This window comes from Emydura macquarii, unplaced genomic scaffold (assembly GCF_026122565.2).
Source record: "Emydura macquarii macquarii isolate MOO-44397 ecotype Brisbane River unplaced genomic scaffold, CSIRO-AGI_Emac_v2 contig_1551, whole genome shotgun sequence".
NCBI lineage: Eukaryota > Metazoa > Chordata > Testudines > Chelidae > Emydura > Emydura macquarii.
This window is the reverse complement of record NW_027131688.1, coordinates 11,120,453-11,132,806: the sequence shown is the minus strand read 5'-3', so window position 1 is coordinate 11,132,806 and position 12,354 is coordinate 11,120,453. Positions and strand designations below refer to the sequence as shown.

Genomic DNA, 12,354 nt, shown 5'->3' with positions numbered 1-12,354 from the left:
AGGGAAAACCTGTAGAATTTCTTAAATTTATTATTATTTAGTATTATAGTCATGCATAAGGGCCCCATACAAGATCGGGGCCCTGTTCTGCCCACCGTTGTAGAGACACTTGAAATAGTCCCTGTCCTAAACAGCTTCCAGTCAAAAAATACTTTGATAGTAAATTCTTGGGGACAGGGACCATCCTTCTGTCCTGTGTTTGTACAGCACCTAGCACAGTGGGGTCCTGATTCATGACTGGAACTCCTAGGTGCTACCTCAAGCCAAATAAATTAATAACAAGGAAGGTGGGCGGGGAATGAGAGTAATACAAAGGTGAAATGACTTCCCCAAATTCATGCAGCAGGTCAGCTTCATAGCAGAGTTGGAACAGAACTCAGATCCTCCTGAATCCTATGCTATTAACTGCATCTAAGCCCTAACCACAAGCTTAGGCTGCAGCTAACATTTTAACAATTCACCCTCTCTTTGTATTTTTACTTCACAATCAGAAATTGTTTAGGCACTAACTAGCCCTATGCATTTAAGAACAGTAGTTTGCACATAGCAGAGTTTCACAGTATCTGTGTTAAAGCTGCTTCTCCCAACATCTGCTTATTGGCAGCTAACTATTTTCTCTTGAAAACTCAGCTGTTTGGGAATTTTTCACTAAAACGTGAAATGTATTTCGATCAGCAAATGTCTCTATTTCCTTATTTGTTAAATAGTTGATAAAGCTTAATTCTGTGTTCAATAACTAAACATTGTATGTGTGTCCAATAGAGCTGAATGAGTCTTTTAATCAGTCGTTGAATTCATCCTCCTTCTCAGTCATGGACTATCTGTGGGCAGATCACAATGCTCTCGAATGTATTCATTCTTCATACTAATCAATAAGCCTCCCTGAGATTTTCCCTCTATGGATTGAGCGCAGACCCTGCTCAGTGAGCATGGGTGGGGACTGATTTAATTCCAGTTTAAGTCACTGGGAAGATTCCTTATAACTTCACTGGGGGTGGGATAAAGCCCGAGGTTGGTTGCGGCTGGTCAAGTGAATCAGATGGCTCTTTGTCACCTCCCTGTTTGCGTGTAAGAGTCCATGTTGCACAGATACTCGAACATGTCCATTCGAACTTCTGTTTTCCCCGATACTGGGGCATGTGATTTTTCCATATTTACTGGTGCCAGGAATAGCAGCTAGCAGGAATGTCTGTGCGGAAAGCAAGAGACATGAGCATGGATAAAGGGAATTCACTGAACATTTTGAGCAAGTCTTTGGGGATTTTTTTGCTGCTAGTCGCCCAGCTCTAATGTGCAATGGATGCATTTTTTTCCCCACATGCTGTTGGATTTGGGAGCACAGGCTACGGTAGCTCATGTTTCAGTACAACTAGAAGGTCATGAAGCTTTTGCATAATAAAGGCTGATAGTTAATGATCAATTTGAGATTGTATTAAAACTGTTATTGGCTTCTTCTCCTTCTCTGTTCCTTTAAGTGTCCAGGCCCATTTCCTTTGACATCATGCTGGAAAAGGCAGAAACAAGTATTATTAAACAGCATCCACCCCGAAGACTCCAAGTAAGATGAATTTAGAATGCTATCTACGTTGTTACTTGGATTTAATTGGAACATCCCATTTTAACTGTAAACATGCACATTTACATGCAAGTATGTTTGGTTTTATCTGCAATCAGGTATAGTAAAACCATCAGAACGCATTATATTGGTAAGAAATTATAGCTATGCTGGTCAGTCTTTCTAACGCAAAATTGTTTAAATGAAGGCATTTTATAAAGAGAGTGGGCTTGATTGTAATCCCTTTTACGCTGGTGTCACTCCATTTACTTCTGTGGCTTTACTCCTGATTCACACCGTGTAATGGACGCAGTCCCAGCTTTTAAGAAATGCCAGACAGCCTGTCTATATAAAAATATGCTTCCTTTGTCTGTCTGTCCCCCTGTCCTTCCACAAGTTTGTGCACTGCAGCCCTCCATCAGAGCTGCTAAAGGGCGTGAGATCAAGTCTCCTCCTCGTGGAGGCGCCAGATTGGAGAGAAGACCCAGTGCTACCTCCTAATGTGCCACTGTGTAGCTCTCTTCTTCAATGGTCCCCATCGCTGTAGTGCTGGGGCAGCTCCCAGTCGTTAATGGCGTTTATCCTCACAATACCCCTGGGAGGCAGCCCTGTTTTCCAGGTGAGGAGCCCACCCACCAAAGACTGGTTGGCTTGCTTAAAGTTGGGCAGGAAATCTGTGCCGGAGCCGGGCGTTGTTAATCCATGCCGGTGCCTTCGCCACAAGTCCCTCCTTCCTCCCTGCCACAGGTGAGCGCGTGTTGACGAACATAACGATGCGGGCACCTGCTTCCTTTGAGGGTGCAAGGTCCATTTCGCCGGGGTAAGGAACGTGCAGCACGACTGTTACGTTCTGGTTTATGCTAGATGCAGCTGCCAAGGAAGAAAACTCAGCTCCGTTAAATGCTGTATTTCCCCCGTGGAACAGCAAAGCACTGACGCCGTGTGCTGTTACCTTGCTCGTCTGATTCAGCTTTTTCTGTCAGACTGCAAAATCTTTCCCCTTTCGAAGAGCAGGCTGGTTTTAGTGTTCGATGGTCAGCAGCAGTGAGATACTCAGGACCCTCATTTTTATTCCTTGGGCCTCAATCTCTTAAACCAGTCGTTCCCAGCCTTTCTGGCCCGAGGGCCACAAATATAATTTTTAAAACCCTGAAGGGCCACCAGTCTCCGCCAGCAGCCCTCTTCTCCCCCACGGCAGCCAGAGGGAAGGAGTTCAGCGAGGAGAATCTTCTGTCCCCCTGGCTGCGGCAGGGAACCTTGCGCATCACCTAGACAATGGCTCCCCTCTGCAGCCAGGGGGACAGGAGATCAGTGCTCCCCTCCCTCTGGCTCCAGCAGGGACCCCAGCAGCTATGGACCCAGGCAGAACGCATTGCCGTGCTCCGTCCTACCACCAGGGGGAGGGGAGCGCTGGTCTCCCGTCCCCTTGACTGAGCAAGGAGTCTGCCCTGGCAACGTGCAACACCTGGGTCCTTAGGCAGTAGCTCCCTTCTGCACTCAGCAGGAGGGGCGCCATGGGCCACTCGGAAAGCCCGGCCTAGGGGCCACTTTTGGCCCACGGGCCACAGGTTGGGAACCACTGTCTTAAACACCCCGTGGAGCTTTACTCAGGTGAGTCACCTCACCACAGTGACATTACGAAGTCAATGGGACAACACGGGTAAGTCAATTTATTCACAGATTTTAAAGCCAGGCAGAACTATTAAACCAGCTGGTCTGACCTCCTGAGAGCCACTGGTCTTGCAACCTCAGGAGAGAGCGGAGATTATGAGCCAGCTACGACAGCCCAAAGGGAACCGAACATCACCTTTACTAGCTGGCTATGGGGAATCCCCAGCTGGCAGAGAACTGGGTCGCTGCTCCACATCACCCCCTCCTGTGGAGTAGGTGGGTGTAGCTGGCGTGTCTCTGTGCTCTGGTAATCATTGGGTACCAGAATGGTCTCTTGGGTCCATAAGCAGCTGGGTGCAGTTTAGAGCAGCCCTGAAGCTGCTCTAAGTTGCAGCAGGCAACCGACCCCTGGGCCACATCCAAGGTTGGGGAGTAGGTCCCAGTTGAGTCCTGCCCTGATCATAAGTCTGCTTCTGTTTGCAGATTCCACCCTTTACTCTACGGGCAACATCACCATTTTCAAACATACCAACCTTGGGCAGTGAAGAAGGATCTTTTCCTTAAAGTGACAAGAGCCATGCTCTGGAGCTGGGCTACCCACCAACAGACAGCTTTGTGGCTGGGCCAAGTGCATTTGATTCCTTTGGCCTTTAATTAAGTGCCTAATAACCTTTCCTCCTTAGCTTCCCCCCATGAAAGCCAGACTCTGGAAAATATTCTACTTCCTTAACTAAATCCCCCACTTCACCGGAGCAGTTTCTAACGCGCCGGGTTTGAAGAAGAATCCAGTGGCAGCTGCGTTTGGCCATAAAATCCTTACCCTGCCGATATTTCAGATGATGACTTTCAGTCATCTACCTAGTGCCACGCATTTAAACAGCGCTTGACAAACATCCCCTCCCCATGAGCTCAGACAATCTGAGACCCAGGCCCGGGCTAACAGAAAGGGTGGGAGTGAAGCGTGTTGAGGAGGAGAAGCAGGGAGGAAGGGGCTGCTTGAAGAGGTGGGTTGAGAAGAAGAACGTGAAGGCTGGGGGAGGGGAAAACATGAGTGGTCCACGCAGTCACTGTTCCTGGCAAAGGCGACAGCCTATGGAAAGCGTGGATCGGAAAGTAATAAAAAGAAAATGAAGGAAGCCAGGAAGAGGAAAGGTCGGAAAGAGCTTGGGAGGGCGGGGGAAGAGGAAATGAGGTGGACGGCCGATGGGATACAATTATGCTGGGCCTTGTTGGTGGTCCAAGGAGCTTGTTTAGGGGCAGTAAGCAACAGGAATGCTCCAGAAGGTAGCAGTGAGGTTGGAGTAGGGGCAGAGACAGGTGACGCTAGCAGGGGCATTTTGGGCAGATGAACAGGAAGGGGTGAGAGGCTGAGGGACCAGGCAGAGGAGTGCAGTAAGCAAGGGGAGGGATGGCGAAGGTGGGGGAAAGTCTGTTTGCAAGGGGGGCAGTGAGGAAGGGTGGGTCTTGGTGGGAGTAAAAGCGAAGTAGTAACAGGTCTTAGTGGGAACTGAGATATGGAAGGAGAAGCAAATAAAAGAATCAAAGATGACACCAAAACTGCGAGCCTGGGGTAAAGGGACGGAGAGTGGAGCAGTGGGAAAACACCCAGTCTGAGTGCAAGATCCAGCCTGTTATTAAAATGATAACAGATTGTTAGACTTTGTAAAGCTTATTGGGAACGTGGGCACTGCCAGACTGGATCAGACTCACAGTCCATCTTGCCCAGCGTCCTGTCTCTGACAGTGGTCACCATCAGGTGTTCAGGAGGAAGGTGCAAGAACACCACAGAAGGCAGACGTGGCACTACCTGCCCCCCCCCCCCCCCCCCCCCCGTTAGATGAGACCTAATGTAAGCGGGCGGATTATGTCACCTCTGCCTGTTGCAGAGTTCTTAAAACCTTCCTTTGAAGCAGTGGCCGTATGAGGAACATGGATCTGATGCAGTAAGCTTCAAAATCAGTTTATAATCGTTTACTAGTGTATGACTATTGTCAATAATGTTTATTACTTAGAGATTTTATTATTTCCCCTCCCCTTTGCTTTTTCTGATGCCGGTAGACACTGCCATCGAAATAGAGCAGCAGTGTCCTTTCCCGGTCAAACCTTTCCAGAAATAAATAACAAAATGGAGCAAGAAGATTCTCCCTTTTCAAGAGATATTAGAAGATTCCAACTATGGTCTGTGTCCTGAGGAAGAATCTGTGAAATTTACAAAGGTGCAAGAAGAGATCAGATTCCTTACTATTCAGCAAACTGAACTTTAGTTTAAGGCCTGAAACTTCTCTTTCCTCTCAGCCATACTAGGATCAGCTAATAGATTAGTGAATTTGTCTGCCTGCCACTAGCAACATTATATTAACTGCTTTGGTGGCACTGGTGAATGATTTACAGCTGGGACTATAATTTTGTAGTGAGTCAAACTGGATGTGGGAATATAATTTATTGGACCACCTTCTGTTGGGGAGAGAGACAAGCTTTTGAACCACAGAGCTCTTCTTCAGGTCTTCTTCTTCAGACCCGAGGAAAAGCTCTGTGTCAGCTCGAAAACTTGGCTCTCTCACCAACACAAGTTGGTCCAATAAACAATATTACCTCGCTCAGCTTGCCTCTCTAATATCCTAGGACCCAGACAGTTACAACTACACTGCATGCTATAAATAGTAGCGTTAGTTGCTGCCATCTAGTGTCGTTTTTTTAAATTAGTACAACTTCAGTTTAGTTTTTCAGGCACTAAAGAAAATAATTGTAAATGGAGACACGAGGGGTGGGGAAGAGAAAACACAGGAAACTTTTTTTATTAGGACAAGTTTGTGAGAGGCAGGATTGCCCTGGGGTTAAGGCACTGGCTTGAGATTTAGCATCACGGACTCAACTCTGAAATTTCCTGACTGCTTTAAGGGATACAATTAATCTTTTTATGATTCAGTTACCACATTTATTTCTTTCAGTCCTTGCAGTGATTCATTATATCTGACTGAAGTAAGGTCACAATTTAAGGTGTGTTAATATACCTGGAAGTTAATGTCCAGCATTGTGCATGTCTAGTCTTCTGCACATCGAAGGCATTGAGAAGACTTCTACTGGCTTTTATGGGCGCAGGATTGGGACCCCAATATTACAAACAATCGCTAGGCGCTCCTGAGCAATAAAAACCTCTATTATCCCTTTGTAGTTTTGCCTATTTTAAGCAGGTATCTTAATTCCTTAAAAAGAAACTCCAAACTCAGCTATCTGTAAAGTAATCTGCAGGTTTTAAGTCATCTCTTTACCGTGATGATAGATATCATTTCAAATACAACCGTATGGCACTTAGCGTTACTAAAAGATCTCTGAGAATTACCAGGTGCTTGGAACATTTCCGTTAATAGAAATTTGGATAGGAAAAAGAAATTTTCTGGCCAAGTGTGCTTTTATGTTCATATAATTATCCCAATGAAGGACCTGCTTTTGCTTTGCTCCCTCACCTGGAATAATACCTTGCACCATGAGACGTCCCATTGAATAAAGTACGACTCGCTATCACATTAGAAGCGAAGCAGCATGTGTGACAAATACGGCAATTTCCTGCAATATCTTTGGGAGATCTCACTGTATTACGTATCTGTATCATTGTGGGCCAGGGATTGTCTGAAATTCCATTGGAGGGGAAGGTGGCCACAGCCCGTCAGAAGCTAAAAACGGTGGGGGGTGATTAGGCAATTGGCGCTCAGGTTGTGATACCTCCAGAGAGTTACCACCATCTGAGATGCTTGTATAGCCTGGTTCAGTCTGGATTCTCTAGAGACCAACAGGAAAAAGAAAGGATTGTTGGATAAATAGCCTGAGTTGAAATTGACTCAGGGCCATTTTTCAACGGTCAGAAACTTCTGTCCAACAGGACCCTCAAGCCTTCCTAGGATGGGTTGGCAGGACTTGGCCTACTGAGACCCCATGAGACGGATGGGTGATCTCGAGTAAGATTTGACGTTCGTATAGGAACGTTTATTGTTTTTAATGTTTTCTCTGTAGTGCTTTTCCCTTAAGAATACGTGTGCTTGATCAGAAAGAGCTGTGTGGAAACTCATACCTGGGGGTCATTACACTCTTCATAGCCTCTGAAGAGAAAGAAAAGCGCAGACTCAGAGCGTCTAGGCCATCTGGCTTGCTGAAGATACCGCAGTGTAGGCAGGGAACCCTGCAGCCTTGTAAAACCCCGGTCAGAAGGGAGAGAGAGGTGGGTCTTTGCCCAAGAGAGGTTACAGTTGGGAGCCTAGAATGGGTGCTATCGAGGAAACACACAGGGGTATACCGGTGAAGGTGCCCTGAACAGTGAAAGGAGGTCTAGCAGATAGGGTCCTGGACTGGGACTCAGGAGTGTGGGCGTCTGTTCCTAGTTCTGCCACTGATCTGTTGCATGATCTTGGCCAAGTCACTTCACCTCTCTATGCCTCAGTTTCCCTTGACATCTTTTGTCTATTTTAACTGTAAGATCTTTGGGGGCAGGGATTGTCTCTTGCTATGTGGATGTTATACATTTGCACACTAAGCCACCAATTTTGGTGGGTGCCCCCAGGCACTACTCCAGACAGTAAATAACTAGTAATGACAAGAAGAATCAAGCTGAAGGAAAGCACACATCTTTAAAGTTTAGATTGTGTTGCTTTAACGCTAACTCAGGTGTTTCTCCCCAGTTCGGTCAACTCATTACACTTTGGCCCTCCATGAATAAATGCCAACCAGTACTGAGATCCAAACAGTACCAGAGGGCTTGGAGAATTTATTAAAGATGCTGATCTTTCTTGCCTATTTCGGGCCTATGTTGCCAGACGCAGAGCTGTGGAAAAATGTCAAGGCAGTTTAAAGTCTGGCTTTTATGTTTTATGAACGCTTGGAATGAGGAATGCTGACTGTTAGAAATATTGGACTTGCAGAAGCTTGAACCTGCTGACCTTCCGCAAATAATCACCTCTGAACAGCTCCTCAGCCAGCAAGCAGGGGCAGCAGCACGAAAAGCAAAGGTGGGTGTTCCTGCAATAATGGGGAAATGTGGGCAAAACTGGCACATTCACACCTTTGCCTTGCATAGCACCCTGGGAAATTCAAATAGCCGGCAGCTTTCCAGTCATTTGCTTTGATCATTTACAGGGCCTGATCTAAAGCCACTGAAGTTCAGTGTGAGTCTTCCGCTGACTTCAGTGGGCTTTGGATCAGGTCCATAGTCAGCAATTTCCCCCCAGGCGTGCTGTGCCCATCTCTCTCCCTAGTCACTTATCAGAAGTCTCATGTTAAGGCAGAGGAGATGAGCCAAACAGTCTTTGTTACACTCACATAACCCCATCAAAGCCAGCGTGGTTGCACCAGTGTAAGCGAGAGCAGATCACGTGGGTATTTATGCCAGGTGTTCTCAGCTTTAGCCAGCTGAGAGCTGCCCTGGAGCAGACTGGCCACAACAATGTGTGTATGGGAAGGGCGAGGGGCAGAAATTTGACAAAAGTTTGGCCAACTCTTTTGGGAAGTTGTCTGGAGTGGGAGTGCTCCATTTACGGCCAGATTCTGGCTCCATCAAATTCAAGGGCAAACTTCCATGAGATTGTGGCCGCTCTCATCTTTAATACTGAGCAGCCTGGCAGATGGGATGAAGCTGGAGCAATTGCAGTCCAGCACCAGTAAGTCAAGCGGCTCAAAAAGGCATTCGCTAATATTGAGTGTCTCTGGTTTTGACTGTTCAGCGTGAGATACTTAAGGCTCAGATCCTCTGGGGTATTTAGGTGCCTGACTCCCACTGATTTCAACAGGCGTTAGACACCTGACGACCTTTGAAAATCTGGGTGTTAGGGCTTGATTTTTAGAGGTGTTGCGAGCAATTGGCTTCCAACAGCAGGAAAACCATATTCTCCATATTCAGTAAATGTCCTCGCCAGGCTTTGGCGAGATTGCACTGGATTTTACAGCTGCTGGTGTGCCTTTGGTTTTAACAGGCTGAATTATTTTCATGGGTTTTTTGCGAGTTGACTTTGACGAGTGCTGCCGATGCTCAGCACCTTTGAAAAATCAGCTGCCTCCAGTCAAGCATCCAAAAATGTGCCTCAGGGGAGCTGCAGTTTTCCGCTTGTAACTTAATGTCCTGCTCTGCAAAATCATAGTTCTAGCACAAACCAGGGTGATATTTATAGATCAGAGGAAGAGGAAAATGGCGAGACTGCAGCCTGGTCAAACCCAGTCATTCAAAAATGATGAGCCAGGCCGCTCAGAATCATGAGATTATTTTTTTTAAATATCATTGTTTTAAAGCCAGTGATGCGGGGGCTCTTTTTATTGTTCTCCTAATGTTTTCTCTGCAACGAGCAGGGCTAGAAACTTACTTTTTTTAACAAAAATTAAGCTGACATTTTAAAGTAGTAACTTGATCCCAATATTTGGAGCTTTGAGAAAAACACCAAATATATTGTGAGACTTGCAATAAAATTGCAAGAGTTGTTGGCAACACTGTATAAAGCCGGACCTCTGCATTCAGCACGTGGTCTCTTCACGTGTTGACGGGAATGAGAATGGATTTTTATAGCTGTTTGCAGATCATTCTGTTTCAACCATTGTATTTTTTTTTTTAAATACCACGCAAGGAACTGGAGAAGAGAGTGCAAACTGCGAAACACGCCTCTGGAAGACGACAGCACTTACACAAGCTGCAGATGTTAGAAATGAACCGCAAGCGAGAAGAGGTACGGCTGCTATAGCTTAGGAGAGATGTTCCTGTTGGGCTTGAAGGTGTTTGAAAGAGAAAGCGGGAACTGGAATGATAAAAGCCATGCCTGGGTTTAGCTAGGCTGAACTCAGGCCAGTAGATCTGGTTGTGCAGCTGCTGCCGCCTCTGGATTTAGGTTAGGAAGGGAGATCCTCACCAGACTCTTATTTCTCTCACTGGCTGGATTCTCTAGTACCAGCCTTCATCTTCATTTTCTCTCTTAGAATCATAGAATCATAGAATATTAGAGTTGGAAGGGATCTCAGGAGGTCATCTAGTCCAACCCCTGCTCAAAGCAGGACTAACCTCAGCTATATCATCCCAGCCAGGGCTTTGTCAAGCCTCATCTTAAAAACCTCTAAAGATGGAGATTCCACCACCTCTCTAGGTAACCCATTCCAGTGCTTCACCACCCTCCTAGTGAAAAACTTTTTCCTAATGTCCAACCTAGACCTCCCGCCCTGCAACTTGAGACTGTTGCTCCTTGTTCTGTCATCTGCCACCACCGAGAACAACCTAGCCCCATCCTCCCTGGAACCCCCTTTCAGGTAGTTAAAGGCTGCTATCAAATCCCCCTTCATTCTTCTCTTCTGCAGGCTAAACAAGCCCAGTTCCCTCAGCCTCTCCTCATAAAAAACAAGTTGAGGGGGCACCTGGATTTGAACCAGGGACCTCTTGATCTGCAGTCAAATGCTCTACCACTGAGCTATACCCCCAACTGCTGTCTTCTCCTCATCTTTGCATTTGAATTTCCTCACTCGTTAGTGGTTGCCATTGTGCCATCCGGTACTCACTTAGAAACGTGAAATGAACGATTTCCTGATGACATCCACTCAATGTGTTGAATCACAGGGAAAACGAGAACTGGCTCCTTGCCTTAGAAACCATCCCTGGTGCCTGAATAGCAGTTCTCTGGGCCACGTTCTGCTATGTCATAGTGGGATTAGACTGATGTAACTATAATTATTTGACCTTCAGTCTGAGTCTCTGCTGATGCTTTAGAGAACAAAAACCTTGTGTTTATTTCAGTACCTAAACTGTCCCCCTCTGGCAGTAGGTAGCATTCTGGCTTAAATGTGTTATGTCCCCCATCAGTTGTCCACTTAATGTTAAGGACCCACTATGGTAGCAGCTGATAGAGTTATTCCTTTAGCTTAAGAGATAGTGGTTTATGCTGGGGTGCTGAAGATCCCAGGTTCAGTATTGCCTGGTGGATGTTGTTTTACATGCTCTCTCCCCCTTAACTAAGGCAGTCAGGACTTATGAGAGACAGTGTTTCCCAGTGGGTAATAGATCATCTGACAGTGTGAGGACACCTGGGTTCTATTCCTAGCTCTGCTGAATGACCTGGAGCACATCTTTTCCGTTTTCCATCTGTAAATGGGGATAATGATACTTTGCAAAGCATTTCAAGACCTTCAGAAGAAAGGTGCTTTACAGGAGCTTGGTATTGTATATTTTTCTTAAGTTAGATGGTGGGAATAAGGACAAGAATATCAATACCAGGGAAAAAAGCACAAATGTCTTAGAATTTTTGTTCAGTAGATGGTCACTGGATCCAGATAATAGTTGAATCTAGTATCTGTTATTTCTTGGAAAAGCTGAGCAATTATTCCTGATTTGAAAGATTAGCCCTCCTTTGACCATTGTCTCTGGATGAACTCATAACTCAGGCGAATTTGCGATCTGTCAGGGCCCAGTTCTGCCAACTAGTATTTGAACTTATAAAGTTATGCAAGTGCATGTTTGTTTGCAGGATTAGGCCTTTAGCCTAAAATATGCTGAGTTTAGCTGTCAAACCCTTGGAAAACAAGTTACCTGTTTACACTTCTATTGCTCATACAGATGAATCATTTACAAATCCAGGAGGCACTGAAGGGAAATCTCCACCGGGAGGCAAAAATCAGCAAACCAAAAACGAGAGAGCTCCAGGCTAAGAAAGTCCTCGAAAATCTTCAGAGAAACAATTGCTTTGAAGGTGAAGACCTTGTCCCCATTGAGCATGATCAAACTTTTAATGGAGACCATGGTAAGTAAAGTCATTTTTCAACGAGATGAAAACTTCCAAGCATTTTAAACCCCAAATAAGTTTCACTGTAAGGAAGCCAGTGACTGGCGGGCGGCCCTAACCACCTGCAGCTGTTCAGTCTCCTGAAATGCACCCTCCCTGTTGTAAAAGATGGAGTTCAGAATGGCCTTCAGGAAGTAGAATTAAATACAGCAGCGCGGCAATAAGTCAAGGAGCCTCAGAGGGAGGGATTGCTGTACCTTCTTAGTTAATGGCTTCTGAATATGTTAGCATTCAGAGCTATGGACCCAAGTTTACGACCTGTTTAGTTCTCTGCCTTTCCTCCTCTTTCACATATGCGGGGAAAGGTCACCTGAATGTGGCCCCATGATATCTGTCTTCCTTTACACGAATGTTCCACAGTAATGCTCCAAAATACTCTGGAGCAAATCTTCGATT

At 45.9% G+C, this 12,354-nt stretch overlaps 1 protein-coding gene and 1 non-coding gene across 8 annotated transcripts in view; one reads left to right on the top strand and one right to left on the bottom strand.

Moving 5' to 3' along the window:
- CCDC198 (coiled-coil domain containing 198) overlaps window positions 1–12,354 on the top strand; it is a 28,278-nt gene that overhangs the window by 2,810 nt on the left and 13,114 nt on the right. For all 7 annotated transcript variants that reach the window (XR_010921138.1, XR_010921137.1, XR_010921135.1 and 4 more), the window contains exons 2-5: window positions 1,476–1,558; window positions 8,077–8,163; window positions 9,766–9,864; window positions 11,733–11,916. Coding sequence is in view for 3 of the 7 variants with exons in the window: in XM_067554852.1 (XP_067410953.1) it covers window positions 1,476–1,558; window positions 8,077–8,163; window positions 9,766–9,864; window positions 11,733–11,916 (453 nt within the window). In the remaining 4 variants the exon portion in view is untranslated. The remainder of the gene's footprint in view (window positions 1–1,475; window positions 1,559–8,076; window positions 8,164–9,765; window positions 9,865–11,732; window positions 11,917–12,354) is intronic.
- Window positions 10,532–10,603, bottom strand: TRNAC-GCA (transfer RNA cysteine (anticodon GCA)). The gene has a single exon. It is a non-coding gene; the product is annotated as a tRNA-Cys (tRNA).